The sequence below is a fragment of the Drosophila pseudoobscura genome, chromosome 4 (genome assembly GCF_009870125.1).
Source record: "Drosophila pseudoobscura strain MV-25-SWS-2005 chromosome 4, UCI_Dpse_MV25, whole genome shotgun sequence".
NCBI classification, from domain to species: domain Eukaryota; kingdom Metazoa; phylum Arthropoda; class Insecta; order Diptera; family Drosophilidae; genus Drosophila; species Drosophila pseudoobscura.
Genome location: NC_046681.1, coordinates 11,962,859 through 11,983,020, shown reverse-complemented (window position 1 = coordinate 11,983,020; position 20,162 = coordinate 11,962,859). Strand labels below are relative to the sequence as shown.

The window sequence follows — 20,162 nt, the reverse complement described above, 5'->3', positions numbered from 1 at the left end:
GCTCCTTAACTACCACTTCCATCGGCAATCAATTTGATGTGTGGATATATGCCACCGATGGCAATCTATCTAAAACCCAACGATGATTTATGAACGACGATTGTCAACCTGTAATTACGGGAACAACACCTACAACACCTACAACACCGTCGCGAAACACGTCGACCCACAGACGACGACGTAACACTGACATTGTCGCCGGTGATTGTTGGAAGTGTCCTGACCATCATAATTATTGGTGTTGCCATCGCGATACGAATATTTGTGGTGACATTTGTGCACAATTTGCGGCGCAATCGTCATCACGGCAGCAAGGCAACGGCTGCCGGTGTAACGGCCCAGCCGGGGGATGTCTTCAAGGTGAGTGTGTATGCCCCTTGAACCCCACAGAGCAATTAATGTATGTACGAGTACGGTGTGGTATTATTTTGTGACATTTTCCCTTCTTTGTATTTGCGGCCGCAGGGCGGCAACCTGGAGAAACCGCGATGGCAGCACACGGACATAAAAACGAAGTCATCGGAGGATTTGGTCGAGGACGAACGTGATCCGGATGTAATACCATCGCAATATGGTAAGATCATAAACAGTTGTTGTCCTTTGACACTTTGTGTGTGGGAGAGACAGAGTACTCTCTTGAATGGCGAAGGAGCTTGATTGGAACACACAAAAGGGATACATATATCCAGAGGTATATCTCTCTATTCCAGACTCTTTGGGGAAAGGGTATCCCCTATGCGACTACCCGCTCCGCCCCCGTTAATGTCATCCAGTCAAGTGTCCCGAAGCTGAAGTCAAGCTGCTTTTATAGTGCACTTTGAGCATTAAACTTTAATCAAATTTTATGGCCACTTTTCCCGACATTTACTTTCATGTGTCCTGCAATCGTCGCGCGCTTCGCATCGCTATCTCTGTGGTTCCTGCTGCTCTTCCTGTTCTTTCCTGTTCCTGGCACTCTGCTCTTTGGTGACCCGCAATCGTAATCAATCTCATCAACACAACAACAACAAAAACAACAACAATACGACACTCGCCCGCCAAACCAATCCAATCCAATCAACAAATGCAATTTTCTTTTAATCGTAAATATTTTTAACGATGGAACCCACCAATCTAACAACGCAACCGCATCTCTGGCACCACACCCCCATCTGCCCATCTGCCCCTCTGCTACATGGAAATGGACACGGACACGGATGCGGATGCGGATGCGGACATGGACATGGACGACCCCAAAACGTGGAACGGTCATCAATAAATTTCAATCAAACAGTTGGCGGCAGCAGCGCCGGCAGCAGTGGCAGCAATGCCTCGAACGTTGGCAGCACCACAGCGGGCACCACCACTGGCAGCAGCACATCCACTGCGGTGGTGGCAACGGCAGCAACGGCAGTGGCAGCAGCAGCAGCAGCAGCCGCATCAGCATCTGCCACAGGAGCAGTGGCTGGCGGTGGCGGCGGAGGCGGCGGCGGCAGCGAACGGGATGCCCATCAGTTCACATCAGCCACGAGCCTGGGAGGAGGTGTCTCCAAATGGTCACCCAACGGCAATGTAAGTACCGGCAGAAGCACAAGAGATGGTCAGTCAGCGGGTAAAATGGCTAGAAAAGTGGCTGAAAAGGGTTCCCTTTTGATAGAATATTCTCTTCGTTGGTGTTGGAGAGACATAAAATAGGCAGCTTGGGGCCTTTTTGTTCGATTGCTGCAAACAAGCCAAATAGCCATCACTGTCGCATATAGATTGTAGTATAATTAAAAATCCCACTCAGGGGACTCGTTTTTTTTTTGTTTTTGCACGGAATGGACGACAGCAAATGAAAGTGAGACAAAGTCGTTTGTCCTTCGTCCTTTGGCTTTGGATGTGGAATTTGATTTGGCAACTGTTTGTCCGGTGCTCGGGTCGGTCGGCCAGGTGGCCCGACCAAACTGGCCGGCAACCAAGGACCAGTTAACGTCTGTCAGTCTGTCAGTTGCGGTCCGTATTAACCGTGTCTGCCCCGTCCACGTGTCTCCGTGTGTCTCCGTGTGTCTCCTTTATCTGGGCAATCTGTTCCCTGCACTGAAAGCAATCAACTACTCAAATTGTCAAATTGCTAAACAGAATCCAAGGCAACCTGCAACCAGTAACCGGCAACCAGCAGCCAGCAGCTGGTGCCTCAGACTCGACTCGTTGCCAGTCTCAGACTTCAAAGTCCTGCCTCGGTGCAAAAAGCTGCCCCGAACAGCACACCCACTGCTCGAGTTTATTAAAAAAAGCTTTTAAACTGTCAGTGTACTCGTTCCCATTCTGGTTCTCTCATTCTGAGGGGGGGGGAGGGGTTATAAATAAAAATCCATTGGCTAAATCATGGGATAACGTGCCACCAGAACCACACCGAAACCGAAACCAGACTGCCAGTGTGCCAGTCTGCCAGTCTACCAGTCTGCAGAGTCCTGCCACTTGGTTGCAAGTGCTAGAGGTGGGCTCTGCTCCGCTCCGCTCTGCTCTGAGGTAATTGTGAGATTTTTAAAACACAATATATCATGTTGAGCTGGGGGCCATAATCAATCAATTTCTGTTCTGTTCGGTTCTGTTCCGTTCCGCATTTATATTGAGCTCAAAACTTGGGTGGAAGGAGCTTCTATTTTTATTATATTTCGATCGAAAGGATGGAAACTGACGTTGGAAGAGGTGTGGCAACAGGTGTACAGCTGTACTACAAAAGGAAACATAAAGGATGGAGGGGAAATCTGTGCCCACACTTTCAACATGGGAATGGGATCCAAATAAACTTTAAAAGTGGATTGCTTGCACTTAATTATATTAATTTTAAAAGCATTCAGCACTGCGCCATCTAGCCATAATCCATATTCGATTATTATTCCATGTGGGCGCTTAACCTTCGGCGAGTATTTTTCCAATATCTTGCGCTGTATTTATTTTGAATTTCTGGTTGGCGGCTGCCATCCATTTGAGATTAGAGCGCCAGGCAGGCCGGCGAGCACATTTGTTTTCATTTCATTAAATTCGCAATTAGAATTTATTCATGGACTTTCCGCACACACTTTCGGGCGTCTGTGTATATAATTCGAATTTTTATTCGCTGACAACGTTCGAGATGCCCGCGGGCCATTACCATAAGCTGTGCCGTGCAGATTAGAGCCCGGCCATATGCACCGACCATGACCAATTGACTGCCAGTCCGCGAATATATGTATCTATATATATCACTAATCTGCCAAAAAAACATGAACCAGAACGCCCCCACCCCCCCCCGGTACCCAAGCCGAAAACCAAACCCCGAAACCGAACCAATTTGCAATGCAGAAAAAACCAAAAACAGAAACAGAAGTACCCATACTCGGGCTCGTAGCTGGGAAATCAGCCAACGCTGCGGTTTCTACTCCCCCGTGACACAACCGATGGACCCACCCATCCAGAGAGAGAGGATCCACGCCGCAATGCACACACACACACACACACACAGAAGCCCCCACCAGATAACACGGAGTATCTGTGAAACCGAAACGGGTTCCGGAGTTGGGCTGAAAGAGAATTTTTGTATCATTCTGTAAATGGGATTTGCTGCACAGATTTCAATTACATTTAAATTACCATTCCAATGCCCAGGCTCAATCTGAATGGGATTTTCGGGGGTGGGGGGGGCCTGGGAGGTGGGATGTACTGTACTGGGCAATCGCAGCATAACTCAATTCGTTAATTAAATAATTTTAAATATTGCCAAACATAACAGTCGAAACGGCAATTTCACACCGCTCCCCTCTCTCGAAATGCACCCCCCCCCCCCCTCCCCAATTGGCCGCACCAATTCAATTAGAATTTCATTCGAATTTCGTGTTGGTTCACAGCATTTTTGGCGTTCAAGCCGAAATATTTTGGTATAATCATTCCAGGTAATTGGATTGGCGCTGGTTGTGGCACAGCACGGTACAGAACGGGGTGGCATGGGGCATGGGGCATGGGTCCAATAGAAATAGTCGTTTTATCGAATGGCAAATATCTGCAAAATACAATTTTTTGTATGCCATGCGAGAAGGAATTTTCTAAATTATCTTCGCCTAACTAAACTCTTTAAAATAGATTTAAGCCACAATTGTGTGTGGTTGAGTGGGAAATTAAAGAAGTTTTCCGCACTTGGAGTTCTCGAGTATTCCCATATCGGAATCTAGGGCAGAATCCGATTGCTTTCGCCATGATTTCCATTACCCGGCTACAACAAACGATACCCTCGAGAGCAAACGCATTATTAATCAAGGATATGCATAGCTTCCATCTCCCCCGGCCACCCAGCCCACCCAGCCCACCAACCAGTCCTATATTCATCTCAGAATTTAGTCCAAGTAAAATCAAACATTTTTCATGGGTATACACAGATTTGACTCGATTTTTTCATGTAGAAAGCTCTGGGCATGGATGGCATTCCAGAGCAGAGCAGGGCAGAGCAGAGAAGGGCAGAGCAGAACAATTTCCAGCTGAATGACTTTCGGTGCACTAATGCCACGCCATATCGGTACCGATATCGTGTCCGTTGCTGTCTTGCAGGTGGTGCCCCTGACGACGACGACGACGATGCTGTCCGGCGATCCGGCGACGAATGCGACGGTCACCTACAATCAAATCAACGCGCAGCGGGCCCAGCTGCTGGCGGCCGTGGCAGCGGCGGGCGGAGGGTGCAGCAGCACCGTCATCTCGCCCAGCAGCAGCATGATGGGCAGCCTGGGGGGCAAGCCGCCGCTGGGACTGGGCGGCACCATCATCGGCTCCCCGACGTCCCTCTCCTCGACAGCCACGCTGGCGGCCCACCTGCAGCCGGTGCACAGCAGTGGCGTGGGCACCCTGCCACCTGGCTTGGGTAGCGGCGGTGGCTACATACTGAACGCGTATGCCAGTGGCCGGATGCACCACCCACTGCAGCAGGTGGGTGTCGGTGGAGCCACTCACACGGCCACTCTGAATCGGCATCACCATCAGCAGCAGCAGCAACAGCAACACCATCATCATCATCACCAGCAGCAGCAGCAGCACCCGCACCATTCGGGCTCCAGCCTGCTGCTGGGCAGCGCCGGCAGCGTCATGGGCGTTGTGGGCCTGGCCAACAACACGGCCTCGACCACGACTACAACCACCTCGTGCAACTCGTCGCAGGACTTGGATGATAACATTAATATAAATGCGATTAAGGACTGCCTCATGACGCAGCGCGTGCCCGAGAGTTGTGTGTAAGAGCCAGAGGCTGCTTGAGGAACCGTGAGTATCCCCAGATAATCCAGATCTACATAGGTATATATGTGTATGGGTGTGTGTATTTAGCATCTAGGAATATGTATGTATCTATGTCATAGTTTTATTCTCGTTAAGGTGCTGTGCATATCTAATCTACTCTTAAGTCATACATAGGACTAAACACTGACTCTGTAAAACTGAGCAAAAACTAAGCGAAAATTTGCATATCTTCATGGCGATTGATTGCATATCCATTGTTACATCCTACATACATATGTACCATCATGATTTTTCGCGAAAACCGTGAGAATATGGATGTCCTTTTTTTCGATTTTTTTGCACATCCAAATCTTCGGAAGGCTATATCTCAGGTATATGGGGCCAGATCGATGCAGGACCCACTTTCCCAGGATCGTGGGGACCCAGACTGTCGTTCGGCATCAAAATCTCGACTACGAAAATGAGGCCGATTTTTGGCAAATTGGATGATGGTTACATCATGATTTTTGCCGAAAATCGTGAGAAAATAGATGTCTGTTTTTCCGATGAAAGTCGGTTGGCAGGACTCTCCTGATCACGAAGAGACATGCCACGCGCCGATCGGCGGCCGTATAGCTGAGATATAGCGTACAGAAAAAACAAATATTCGAATGATTTGTACAAATGGGAGGCTATCAGGTGAAGTAGGGCGGATCTAATGCCACATATCGCAGGATATACGTATCAGAAATAGTAATAAATCTTGATGATTCCTTCGCAGAGTCTCGTAGAACTCAATTCGCTTTAGCCGTCTCTCCTTTGAGACTAGCTCTTCTCTGTTGATTCGATTCGATCAACTTCGAATCAATGTTCTTTCCAATGCTTTGACTACATTTCCAGTTCGATAGTAAATGGATTAAATATATATACATATATGAAAAAACCACACTCTATTTTAAGGAAACTTCAAAAAGACTCAGACAATGTAGTAGCTAAATATTTTGTAGCAAAAATGTTCCCAAAAATGAGAAATGAGAAAGTAATTACTTATATGTATTTATGAATGTGTGGTACTACCAGTAAAGATTGTGTATATAACATACTCCTGGCATAGTTGTATAGATCAAATATTAACCAGCTCCAAGGAAGCATTTCTCTGTTGTACATAGGATATTGATAAATGTAAATGTAGGTAAATACGAGAACATGCGAGCATATGTTTGAGGAGTCGATTCGTTCGGCCAAAGGTCCTGCTTAGAAATGGTAAATACTAAAGTTAAATTGTTAGAGCGAAGAACGATATATGTAAGCCACCATAGAGCATAGAAAACGGAAGAGTTTAAACTGAAGCATAAGCATAAATATCCATAAATATATACGTCTAGATAAGTCAGAGAAAAGTGTGACAAAAAACAAAATGGAGAGTACGGATTGTAAGGAAAAGACGAAAATAAATATAGATAAATTACAAGAACCGAACCGAGACGAAAGTTAATTAATTATTGCTGCCGGCCGACCCTCCGTGGTCAAAACTTATTTGTTTTCAAGTCGGGAACAACTTTTTAGGATTTAATTTGAATTTTCGCCTTTCTGTTTAATCTTTTTTGGACATATGTCCGCAAGGATTCCTTTTCAGCCCACACACATGGCCAATTTAATTCGCCACTCAAACTCAAATATGCCACCCATCTCTGTGGTTCGCATGCCAACCACAAATCCCAACACCCGCAAGACAAACCGCAAGTGCCAGGCGAAAAAACTACTTAAAATTTCATATGGACCTGTCTCCCAATTTCCCAGTCTCCCTATCCAAACTCCTTCCCTCTTCGTGCGGACTTGCCTCATTAGCAAATCAAATTTATTCGTGGGTGGCTGCCACGCCGCAGTGCTCCCACTCAGCCATTCGCCCACTCGAATGGTAAACCACATGAAACGTTGCACTTAAGCAGAATTGACAACGGCAAAGGCGAAAATAAACTAAAAAATACATGGAATATTGCAATGTAAGGAAAGTAAGTAAGTATGAGTGGGCAAAATAGCCCTGATCTTAGCCAACGACTCCACCAAATCAAGGATGCTGTCCAGATCGTCCGGTCAAAAGCCGGGTTACAGCAATTTATCATGGCAAAAAGGCAAATTATTCTTAACCAAATTTATAGCACTGCAAATTAATATTTCAAATCGTCCGCAAAATGTAGTATACAAATAAAAGAAATTGAATAAAATTGTAACGTTTACGTTTTTATTCGGGGGGATAAAGGGATAAAGGGGATATTCTCGCGATTACGAGAAGGGGTGACATGCCCAGATGAGATATGAAATGCTTCGGGGAATTCTCATAGAATCCTGGAGTCCCTGGAATCCTGGAATCAAGGATTTTCTTGAGATCACAGGAAGCCGTCGAACGCTTTGATCAGAATAAAAATGACGGAGATAACAAAAAATTTTGAGATCCTTGACATCCTTGATCCTTGAAAAGGATTTATTAAATCAGGGACATTTTTCCCATCACAGGAAGCCGTCGAACGCCCAAATCGGCCCATAAATAGCGGAGAAAATGAATATTTTTGATTCCTGATATCCTTGGTCCTTGAAAAGGACTTCGAAAAATGAGGGACATTTTTCCGATTACAGGAAGCCGTCGCACGCCCAAATCGGCCCACAAATAACGGAGAAAACAAATCTGGACTGTAACTGTCTTTAAAAATGTAGTTCAAGAAATCACCGACAGGGGCGCCACCGTACAAAAGAAAAAACCTCGCGTCAAATGGCTAAAATCTGGATGGGATACCAGGCAAACAGAAATCAGCAGAAGGTCGCTAAATTTTTTAAAAATTTGGGAGCCCCCAAAAGTATGCACCATTTTTTTTAATTCGCTACAGTTGCTTGCTGCTGATTTCTGTTCGCCTGGTATCCCATTCAGATTTTGGCCGTTTTCTCCGGTATTTGTGGGCCGATTTGGGCGTGCGACGGCTTCCTGTGATCGGAAAAATGTCCCTGATTTTTCGAAGTCCTTTTCAAGGACCAAGGATATTCAGCATCAAAAATATTCATTTTCTCCGCTCTTTGTGGTCCGATTTGGGCGTGCGACGGCTTCCTGTGATCGGAAAAATGTCCCTGATTTTTCGAAGTCCTTTTCAAGGACCAAGGACATCCAAGATCACAAATATTCATTTTCTCCGCTCTTTATGGGCCGATCTGGGCGTGCGACGGCTTCCTGTGATCGGAAAAATGTCCCTGATTTTATGAAGTCCTTTTAAAGGACCAAGGACATCAAGGACTAAAACTATTAATTTTCTCCGCCATTTATCTGCCGATCAGGACGTGCGACGGCTTCCTGTGTTCAGAAAAATGTGCCTGATTTTATTAAGTCCTTTTCAAGGACCAAGGATAGCAAGGATCAGAAAATTTAATTTTCTCCGGCATTTCGTGTCCGATCGGGGTGTGCGAGGGCATCCTGCGATCGGAAGACTTTCCTGGATCCGACTGCATCCCTATTAAGGACCAAGGCTCAAGGATATTTTCTTCCCCTTCAGTTTGCCAACAAGGCCGATCTGGACATCCTTCGTCCACCTATGACCCCCGAATAAAAAGATAAACGTTTAAATTTTATTTAATTCCTTTATTTGTATGTTACATTTTGTGTAAGCATTTATCATTTAAATTTGCAATGCTATAAATATGTACGAGCTGTACGCATAATTTGAGTGATGATTATACACCTCGCTGTCCACTGCACTTTGCTTTTCCGATTCCAATTATCGTCTTGTATTACCCTTGAAACTGGAGACCTGCAAGCAAACAAAGTAGAATTTCCTTTAGCTGAGTACAGTACAATTATTTGACGGCAACAGTTAATTATTCAATAATTATATGGAGAGCCAAAGAACCATTGAAATTACAAGACTTGATAAATGACATTGGGCATTGAATAACGTGTCTCACCTGCGGGCAATAAAGGTTAAATATAGGAAACAAATTAATTGCTGAAGGCTTCGAATGAAATGGGTATGGTATAGAGTTCAACACGAGTGCGGGTACGAGTATAGACGGAAACGACGAATGGTATGGGCTCAGATTGGCTCAGCATTGAAAATGTGATACTAAATCTATTACACAACAAGCTCCCAAGGCTAGAAACATTTTTTTTTTGGCTCCACTCAGGTGAGTATTGCGAGATATCCAAAGTTTGCCGCAAACTTGAAGACCTGGGGCATTGCCAGGAACTCTCGCCCTTTTTTTGTGGCAGTTGCTTGGAGCTGGCTTTCATGCCAGCGCATAATAGAAATCAGTTCACACGTGCCAGAAATTACCCAGATACAACACCACAGAACTAACAAGGAAAAACACAACGGAAAACGGGAAACGGTGGGAAAAGAAAGAAAAGCCATTCCAGATTCAGAGCAGCCCTGAGGTCAGTAAATGTAAATACAACGAATGCTCCGCCCCATTTGTCGGATCGCCCACAAATATTCGCAGAGAAAGGAAAAGCCTTTAATAGAAATTGCAAACGGAAAAAAAGAAATGGTAACAAAATTATGCGCGTGATTTATGCTTTTGTTGTTTGCCGGCTGCCGACTGCCGACCAGTCTGTTTGTGTTTCCATATTGATTTTTCCTCCCCTCTCACCCGCCACCAACGATGTGTGAAAATTAAATTCCCGTTTAGAGTTTTCCCTCTATCTGCGATTAGCTCCGCTCCGCGTCCGTCCCGACTGAAGTCCAACGACTCCCAGCACCACCCTAACAACAGACAACAGACTACTGACAACCGACGACCGACAACGAGCAGAGCAGAGCAGAGCAGAGAATTGAATTGAAGCGCATTGTGTAAATCAGCGGCTCAATAAAATCTAATAGCCCGGGCAGATTGCGGCTCGGCACGCACCGCACCAAGGCAACGAATGGAAATGGAGACGGTGACAGACAGAGACGGAGACGGAGACAGGACGCAGCCGGACGGAGTCTAGGGTAGGTGGTAAACATAAATTACTAGACAGCGACCGGGGACAGACACCGCGCGTCGTCCTTGACAGTGGCACAACCTAATGGGAGTCCTAATAAAAGCAGACAATGACAGTCACCGATACGAATATTTTGTACCCTTAGGGAAAACTTCTGGGCAGTAATCGAATGAAAATGTTGATTGAATGATTAAATTGAATATATATAATAATACTAATACTAATGCGCTTGACAATCTATTTATTTCTAATTTCTAATGAACAGAAATAGCTGAAAGGTAATGATAGGTCATTGAAAATAGGGACGCAATGGCTTTCGTTTGGGCTATTTTTGGAAAATTTTGAGCATCGAAGGCCACTTGAAATTTTAAAGAAATCATTAAAAATATAAGCCAATGAAGAGATCAAACATCTCACCGAAACGGCTAACAATACCAATTAAATTTATATTAAGAAACATTTTCAGATAAACCGAAGCAATATGGATAAATCCCCAGATTGACTGAAAGGAATACCGGAAAAATCCCCCGGACTGGAGGACCGGACCGTCTCCTCCGTTCATTATCCCAACTTTCTGACAATGTTATAACACTTGCACAGCTATAGCCGAGCCAAGCCAAGCCAAGCCAAGCCAAGCCAAGCCCCTGCAGCCGCCTGCTGCCTGCCTTCCGCCGTCCACCGTCTGCGTATTACCAAAGTGAAGCCGCTTTGGCAAATTAACTAATGACCCCATGTCGGTCGGCGAGGGAGGGGAGGGATTGTGGATTGAGCCCGAATCGGGACGTGACTATGGATAGTATGGGGAGATTGTTGCCGGGCAGCTATGGATGGCGGACGGAGAGGATGCCGGGGCGTTTGTTTAATTGTCGTGCGACCCGCTTTTTGCTCCGTTTTAATGAGTCAATTTAAATTCCGATTTCGATTACGGGGAAAGCGTTTTTCGAGCTGGCAATGCCCCGCGCACAGCTGAGGCCAAATCGATGTTCATTAGCAGAAGGCGAGCCGCACTCCTCACACACCGTTCCGCAAGTCCACCGCTTTGACCCCACGGGCAAGTCCTCGCGCTCTTTATTTTTCCGGATCGCTTTGTCCGTGTGGCATTGTCAACGCAATTAGCAGCCAGCGAGAGAAGTTTTAAAGTTAATATTGGCTTTTGTTTTTAACATTCAAATGACTTGGCCAGGGACGGAGGCCCAGAGATTGGAACATATTTCACCGAGCGAGTGACTGGTGGGTGACCCCGCCCCGACCTAGGGTCACATTCATAATTGAAACATTCTGCATTTATTATAATTTAAATGATTATACAGATGCCAGTTTTTTGTTTCTTTAGTGGTTTTTAATTAAAAACCAACCGCAGTTTTTGTTAGCTAAATTAATGAGCAAAGGCTCACAGAGCTTACCGGTTTTCGCTTTCCGTTTTGCCATTTTGTTTGTGATTTTTATTACTGGCAATTTTAATTAAAACATCAGCGTTATATTATTTGATTTATGGCACCAACCCAGCTGACAGGCCCGGTCATGCCCTGCCGGGCGGGCAGCAACAATCGCCATAAACAAATGCATATGTAATTGCATATTTGAACTCAATTAACCGGCGACTTGACCGCACAAATTCTGCACAAATTTGTCCACCAACAGCCGCAGCCAATGCCAGGGGGAAAAAACCGAGGAATGCGTTGCGACGACAAAGGAGAATCCTCTGAGGTGGGGTGCTGGAGAGCACCAGAGCCAGAGCTATAAATCGCAGCCTACACTTTCAACTTGACCCCAACGGAGTCGACTCGATGTCGTTGCGACGCAGCGCTGCATGAAATGAAATTTAGCGCAACGGCAACGGCAGCCGCACGGCCTCTTTCCACATGCTTTTTGTTTTAGAATTTCTCCTCTTTTTTTTTTGGTCGCCTGTTTTTTGCTCCGAGCCGAGCCGTACAGTGCTGCTTCTATTTTTTTTTATATATGCCTTTCTCCTTTTCCGTGCGTCGCTCAACGCAACAATTTATGGCTAAGCGCTCGTGTTTGGCCTAAAAATATATATATGTATAGGGAGAAAAAAGAAAACCAGTTACATAGAAACACGTCAATAAATTACAGGCGCCTGGAGAGGCCTCGAAGCTCGCAACTCGGCGCAGACCTAGCCAAGTTGAACTAATGGCAGGCAGCAATATCGTCGTTATATAACGACGAACAAGAAATTTCCTAAAAAATAATCTGCATCACAAGTTACGAAGTAGAGATGCCCTGGGAACGGAGGAGAAGGAAGGTATTCGGAATTCATGTAAAAACAAATAGGTGTTCAACAGGTGATCAAACAGCGGATCAAACAGCTGATCAAACAGCTGATCAAACAGCTGATGAAACTGCGGAACAAACAGCTGATAAAACAGCGGGTCAAACAGCTGATTCTGGATGCAGGCACGCAATAAGAAGAGCACCTCTCCCATGGTCTAAAGGATGCCTCAAATCTTCTATTCAACTCAAAGAAATATCTTTTCTAAAGCTCAAAAAAACTCATCGACATTACCCTCAAAAAATGTACGACAATCCATCAGTCTCCCCTCGGGAAATCCATCGTGCCAGTCTAGAGTGTGTTTTGTTTCCTTCAGCCTGGACAAACATCGCCTGCGAATGCATATACCTCCAATTTGTTCGAATGGGCCGTAAAAATAATCACGCAAACAACAAGAAAAATAAATTTAAATTCTGTGTCAACATGCGGCTATGGCCGTGTGAGATGTGAGCCGAGCTCCTCCCCGAACCGAACAATTTATGCGACAACAAAAATCGACAACAGCAACTTGTACGAGTGTGATATGTGCGTGCGTGTGTGGCTGGGTGTGCGTGTGTTAGATTGCCGGCGCGGTGCCGGGTGTGCATGTGTGTGTGTTAATTAAAATGCCTTAATTAAAATAATTTTCAAATATTTCGAAAGCAGAAAAGTTTTTAATGCAAAAAGAAACAACGATATTACTGAATCGCACTGGAGCCCCCATCCCCCCCTAAAGTGGGGGCACTGGAGATTCGCTTTTTTTCTATTGACTGCCGCACAGAGATTGACAACCATGACAGGCGCAACTGCCACGCGGGGGAGTGCCGTAGTGCCCCCGAACGTATTAAAAAGTTTACAATTTCTGCAACAGAAGCGGCGGCGGTAGGGGCAGGGCGGAGTCGAGTTTAATTTTTTGGTTGAGTTCATGCGAAAATTGCAAAAATCATATTCCAACTGTTTGGCAAGCCATCAAAGGTATGGATGCTCTGGCATGGCCATCCGACATGGCCATAACCGTGCGGCGAGGAGCGGAGTGGAGGAGGGCCATGGAGTGCCCATGGATGCCATGGAGACATGGATGGAAATGGAGTCTAAACTGCAACATAAAGCGGAATGGCAGAGAGACACAGAAACTTTCGAATGGAAAAATGCAGTTAGTTGTGGCATCGCAATCGGTTGGCAGGCAAACTGAAGTGCTCTGGGGGCAAGCAACATGTGTTGCCCCAGATCGATCTGGGCGCCCTGCTCCCCGTTGCCCTCTGCCCGCTGCCCGCTTCTTTCAGAGCTATTTGCATAGCAAATTGAAAATTTTCCATAAACCTTGATTCCCGCAATTGAACCTGGCTAAGAAGGTAACCAATTGTCCTGCACATTATCTCAACTCTTTGCCTCACTCTCCTTCTCCCTGGTCCTTCTCTTGGTCCTTCCCTTTCTTACTTTCTTTCCTGTACTTTTTGTTAATGTTTTTTTTTTTTGTTCTTCTGTGGTATCTGGTACTTTTTAATGTCTTATCTACGTGGCCTGTTTGTCGGAATGAAGCTACAAATTTAACACAAAACACACGCGCCATACATAAAAAGCAAGCGGCGAAACGAAACGAAATGGAACAAAAAAAAAAAAAAACAAACAGCAGTGAAAAGTGGTAGCATACCCCCCACATTCGTGCAGCATAGGGGAAGGCAGGGAAAGGAGACCCCAGCAGGAGTCATAATTATGCCTGGCCCATCGCGCAATGAACGCGGCACGCAAAACATTTTTCGTAATTATCTCTCTAAAACCCCCGAATACACTCGCACAAAAAGCACCAAAAAAAAAAAATTCAAAGAAGAAACACTAAAAGAGAAGAGCCTGAACAGGAATGGAGTTGGCCGAATCATTGATGCTCTGTTTAGAGGATGGGTGCTCAAGAGCAATGATTCATGGAAGAGTCTTTGGGTCCTTTCGTTCCTCATCGAAAGCCACTACCCAACTCAGAGAAAGAGTATCATAATTGCGGTGGAGCCAGACGCCCATGCCACTGGCAGCACGTGAAGACCGGGAAAAGAAAGGAAAGAAAAGGTTTAAAAATAGCCAGCCAGGGACAACCTTTCATTCCAACTCTTTTGCAACTTTCATGCGTATTACTCAATTATATAAAGCACGCGAAAGTGCTGCCGGTTGCCGGTTGCCGTCTGATAAGCGCCAGAGGTCTCCAGATATTCCCTGAAGCTCTGGAGTTACCTTAACCAAATGCATTTTTCAGGTAAGCGAATCAATTCGATGCCCCTCCCCAATACGAATCGAATTCGTTTCATACCCAAATTCGAGTTACTTTCTGCCGTAAAACATTTCTCTAGTTTTTGTGAGCTATGAAGAAGTACAAATGTCCGATAATTTCTGCCTCACTGAGTGCCGTGATTATTTCTATACTGCTGACCGCTTGGTTCCTCGTTAAACGTAATTATCAAGAAATAGTGTCTATGGCCAGCCCCATTTTATTGATTTAATTTCGCAAAGAAGCTTCAGCGACCCCCAACAAACCGCCGCTACCGTCGCTGTGCCAGAGACCCCCGCACGATGCCGAAAACTGTCACATGTCGCGGTTTTACTTCAATACATTCACGGAGAATTGCGAACGGAGCAACACCTGCAACGAGAAGGCCCACAAATCGTATGTCGATTGCATGCACAGATGCGCCCTGTGATTCGGGGATTGCAATGATTGAAACCCATTAAAAAATATTACCAGAAGCCTGTTCTTTAAGGGAGGAAGGGGGGAAAGCAACCACTAGGAAAGGATTCCACACATCATCTATCGAATCACAGGGCTGATTCGGATTCCTTAAAGGGTTTTCCGTGACATGAAGGCCAACATTTTGCGTGCTGCTATGTGGGCCAGGAGACGCGTCAGAGAATGCCACGGAAAAACAAAAATCGTGAAGGAAAAGGATGAACCTTCGCCGCAACGCGACGGGTGGGCGTGTCTCCTATATGTACAGCCCCGGATACGGACGCGGACGTGTGTCTGTGAGTGTGTGTGTGTGAGGTAAAAGTTATTGTTGGTAATATCAACACTAAAAGTGTTTATGATATGAAAAATGTTGACAGCAACTGCAGAATAGATATGCTCCGACCGAGCCACAGCGAGAAAGCGAAAGAGAAAGGGAGAAAGAGAGCTGGGTAGGGGATACATACATACATACACATATATGTACATAGAACCGACATTCACTCGTATGTGTGGGGTGTGTGTGAGTATGTATGTTCTTGTAGTTTTTATCGCTGCTGCTGACTTTGATGAAAAATATGATTATGTCCTTTATGCGAATGCCTTGCAGTAAAAATAATAATAACACAGAGATACTCCTCGTACATTCCCGCCTCGTTGCGGCATTCCCCCATTGCTCCTTTGGCTGTGTTTTTCTTTTTTTTTTCGGCAACATTTTTCATGACTTTTCTCAGCTTCCGCTGACTTTATTGGCTGCTCGTCTCCGGGCTGCCTGCAGGGTTAAACATTTCGGATTCTCTCAAGAATTCCCTGCCTCTCCCTCTCCATCTCTGGCCCTTTCTTGTTTCTGGCTTGTCATATGTTTGCTTTATTATGGACAACATGAAGCCGTAAGAAACACTAGCCATAACAATAAGAACGAGCTACAAACAACTGACGACCGACGACCAGGCCATCCATGAATGCAGTCAAACGGTTGTGACCCATAAACCGACAATGTTGCAAGTTGCTGCTCCCAGTGGCAGTGACAATGCGGCCACGCCCAGCACTGGGACGCCCACATATAACATGCTCGTTTTCACTTGGTTGCGATTTTGGAGATGGCCAGAGGAACGAATGATCCATCGTCTTTAGAGATGTTTCATTTTTCAAGGCCCCCAATAAGTATGCTACGTTTGTTGCAGAACGAGTTTCCTCATCAAATCTATTCATAGAAAGCTGCAGCGCGCTAGTTGATAAAACCAATAACAAATTCGAACTATTTATTGCAGGGTATTCGATTGAAAATGGTAAAGAGCTGACGGGGTCTGTTGTTCAGTTCCCGCAGACATACAATCTCCGCACTTAGCTGAAAATGCGGCCACGCCTAGTAGTGGGACGCCCACATATAGCATGCTCGTTCTCATTTGGTTGCGGTTTTGGAGATGGCCAATGGATCCACTCCCTTTGGAGATGTTTAATTTTTCAAGGCCCCCAATAAGTATGCTACGTTTTTTGCAGAACGAGTTTCCTCATCAAATCTATGGGGAAAAGCAGCAGGACAACGAAAAAGAACCTCACTCAGGCATTTGTGGCTTCTCCAGTCAGTGGTTATCGTAAATATTATTTATATATTTCTTCTACTAAGAAATAAATAATTAATGATTCATTCGGATGCGGCATCAATCTATTCTGTTCATGCAAAAATTGTATCTACCATACGTTTACAGGGTTCTTTATTTGTGTCCACACAGTATCCGGTAATTGCCTGGATAAAACCTATTGAAAGTCGATCCATTTATTGCAGGGCATACAAGTAAAAATGGTAAAGAGCTCACGGGGTCTGCCGTTCAATTCCCGCAGGCATATCTCCGCACTTAGCTGACATTGGTTTTCGGCCTCAAATCCGCAAACTTTGTCATAGGCACACCTCTTTTCGTCCATCGATCCGTCTGTGGGACAATCCACCGAACAACCCTCGTGCTTTATGCCCCGACTCACAGGAGCTAATTCGGGACCAAGGTTCTTCGATAGTAAATCGAATTAAACTGTAGAAAAATATCTCTATTAATCACCTAGGAGGAGAACGATAATTAACTTCATGTTGATGGAGAGAGCTAGCACTTGAGACTGGTGTATGTACTCCACTTACGGAAAGTTGGATACGGAAATTATCTGCTTGTTTTCCACTTAAAAGCATTATAAACGAGCGGGCACGTTGTGATGCTCGACATTTAAGCCCGATACTCAGTCGGTTGATATTTAGTGCAGCTGTAGTGCTCTCCTCCGACGAAGAGGGATTTTTTCGAACATTTGAAGTGGCTTTTTGGCAGGTGTCCTTGCCCGTAAGGCCACCTCCTTTGGCGGAGCATGGCTGCATCGTTGATGAAATCTCAACAGTGTTAAACTGTTATCTAAAGCTCATTCTTTCCTTACCCCTTATTAATGCCACAAAATATTAATTAATTACTAGTTTTAAAAATTCTAAAATATTGGATTTGCTATTATTTTAAGCGAAACAAATTCACTTATTGGAAAAAATTTAGTATGGGCTGCAAAAATACAGGATTTTAATTTAAAAATATTTTTACTTCAGTTTTTTCCGACCAGCGACCGAAAGAGCGTTAAATATGTGTGATTGTAGTAAAAATTTGTTTGTTAGTATATGACTACGATATAAAACCAATTAAGTATGGACTTTTGCTGGAAATTGAGTCACGGACAACTCGAAATCAAAGTTAAACGTGGAGGCAACCATTTGTGATTGCCATTAAATGCCTTTGTGTATAGGAGTTTTACCTCAAACAACTATTACTTTTAAGAAGATCCAACAAAATTCTCACAAGAAGATAAAACCGCTAGGCCACATCCAGTTATCCTTCGGAAACTTTCCTTGTCCTTGTATTCCCATTAAATTTTCATGCCAGCTGTCCATCTTAAAGCATTTTAGCCAGTCAACACTTAATTATTATCGAGAAACAAAACCAGAGCCGAAAGTGAACGCCCAGACGAAGTCAGGGGGGGGGGGGGGGGGGAGCAAATGGAACATCACCACATGATTTACTTAATATAATTTTGTCCTTGCCATTGTTAATTTATGGGGGAGGTGGCAGGGGGAAGGACAACCAACTCTCGGCACACTTAATGCCGCAGCAATGTAATAAAAATCCAAGACGATGGATGAAGGACGATGTGGACGATGGTGGAGAGCAGAGCCCCCCCCTCGGACAAATGCCCGTTAAATATTTAGTTGATTTAATTATGTGTGCCTAGAGATGTGTGTGTGTGTGTGTGTGTGTGTGGGTGTGGGTGTGTGTCTAGGGAGGGGAGCAGAGCCATTAAATCAACTCAAACTACGGCCGGAAATTTACGAGCGCCAAAGTTTTTGGGGGCCTCTCCTTTAATTGTCTTTTTCGGTTATCTGTTGCTTATTTATTACGAATGCCATATGCCATATGACATAACAGAGAAATGAAGGAAAAGGAAAAAGAGAAACGAAAAGGGAGAGACAGAGGAGACAGAGGCAAAGCCGGAGTGAGAAAGCAAGGCAGAAACAGGATCTGAGACGATTTTGCTTTGTGGTCATTTTTTGGTGAATTAATTAAACAAATAAAATAATATGTCAGCAGCAGCAAAAAGCAATAAATACTAATTTGCCTGTTTCAACACAAATGTCATCTTTGTGTTGAGATAAATAAGGCACACACACACAAACAGACAGATAGACAGGACACCCAAACACACACACACACACAAAGATACGAGCACGAGTCGGAAAATGTTGTGTGCCCTAAATGCCTTACCATTTTGTTGCCAGGGTTTCGGCCAGCTGCCTGCTCCAAGAAATGCGGTTTGTCTCCGACTCGGACTCCGACACAGGACACGGGACACGGTACACAGGAGGTTGAGTGGTTGATTGTTCGAGTGGTTGAGTGGTTGAGTGGCTGAATGGCTGAGTGCTCGCCCGGTGGTTGGCTAGACAACTTATCGCTGACTTTGTTGTAATTCCCCATTCAATTAATGAACCGCTTTTGTGTTGGCAGGCACATCCTTTTCGGCTGCAGATTGGTCGTCTTTCGGCATTGTATATCTGAAAGAATAATTTTAACTTGACAGTAGATTAACTCCAACGACTAGATAACAGAAAGGTAAACGTGTAAAGGCACTAAAATGCTTTGATAATTTCTATTGAATTGGAAATGAATGAAATTATGGGCATTTCCGAGCAGATTGCTCTTCTCCAATCCAATACCCCCAGGGGCGCTTCTTAGTTAACCTTTACGAGGGAGTATGGCATGTCAAATCCCCGTGTCCGTCCCCGTCTCCGTCCTCGCCAATCCAAAAGGTCCGCTCGGCTAATGTCCCATTGAAACAATCCCTCCCGAGGGCAGATCAATGTTGTTTTCTCAATGATTATTATTTCTCGGCATTAAAATGTATTATATTTCTGCATCTCCTGCTCCTGCTCCTGCTCCTGCTCCTGCAGCATCTGGCCTGGCGAATTATTTTCTATAAATTTAATCCCCATTAAAGAGCGGTTATGTTCGGGGTCCGGCCATAATTGTTGTTTTCCTTGTACGAACAACGTCTTTTGTTTCCGATCCCACCCCCGGGGAGGAGAGGTCGTCGAGGTCGTGGTCCGCTTGTTAGCAATTCCCCGACCGACTCCCGACTTCGTTTGGTTTCGGATTCAATTCACTTTTTGTTTCTATTAATGACACACACAGGGACAGCGAGACAGACAGGGATTCATCCGCTGTGAAGGACATTTGGCAGGCAGCGAGTTTTTGGCCAAAAGTCTCTGACTGTGGCTCTGGCTGTGTCGTTCCTTGGATTTATTTCACGGCACATTTAATTCCAGCACGCGCCTGCCAACATGAATTTGCCAGATAGCCGAGTATATCCATCCCCTGACAAAACAGCGCTGACAACGAGGACTCGCCGCGAGGACAATTCGACGACAACACTCGGATAAACAATTCCCCCCCTCCCACCGTCCGTTCGTGGCTGTAATTTGTTTAATTTTAAGTAGCCGTAGCCGA

At 45.1% G+C, this 20,162-nt stretch overlaps 1 protein-coding gene and 1 long non-coding RNA gene across 2 annotated transcripts in view; one reads left to right on the top strand and one right to left on the bottom strand.

Moving 5' to 3' along the window:
* The window catches only part of side-II (sidestep II), an 88,092-nt gene extending 82,630 nt beyond the window's left edge, over positions 1 to 5,462 (top strand). The window contains exons 17-20 of the mRNA XM_033379831.1: positions 173 to 360; positions 466 to 574; positions 1,274 to 1,551; positions 4,543 to 5,462. Of these exons, the coding sequence (XP_033235722.1) occupies positions 173 to 360; positions 466 to 574; positions 1,274 to 1,551; positions 4,543 to 5,223 (1,256 nt within the window). The 3' untranslated portion in view covers positions 5,224 to 5,462. The remainder of the gene's footprint in view (positions 1 to 172; positions 361 to 465; positions 575 to 1,273; positions 1,552 to 4,542) is intronic.
* Positions 5,463 to 8,803: 3,341 nt separating this feature from the next.
* Positions 8,804 to 20,162, bottom strand: part of LOC26533015 (uncharacterized) — a 41,819-nt gene continuing 30,460 nt past the window's right edge. The window contains exons 6-7 of the long non-coding RNA XR_004469507.1: positions 18,924 to 19,210; positions 8,804 to 8,993 (exon numbers count right to left, since the gene is read on the bottom strand). This is a non-coding gene — a long non-coding RNA (uncharacterized lncRNA). The remainder of the gene's footprint in view (positions 8,994 to 18,923; positions 19,211 to 20,162) is intronic.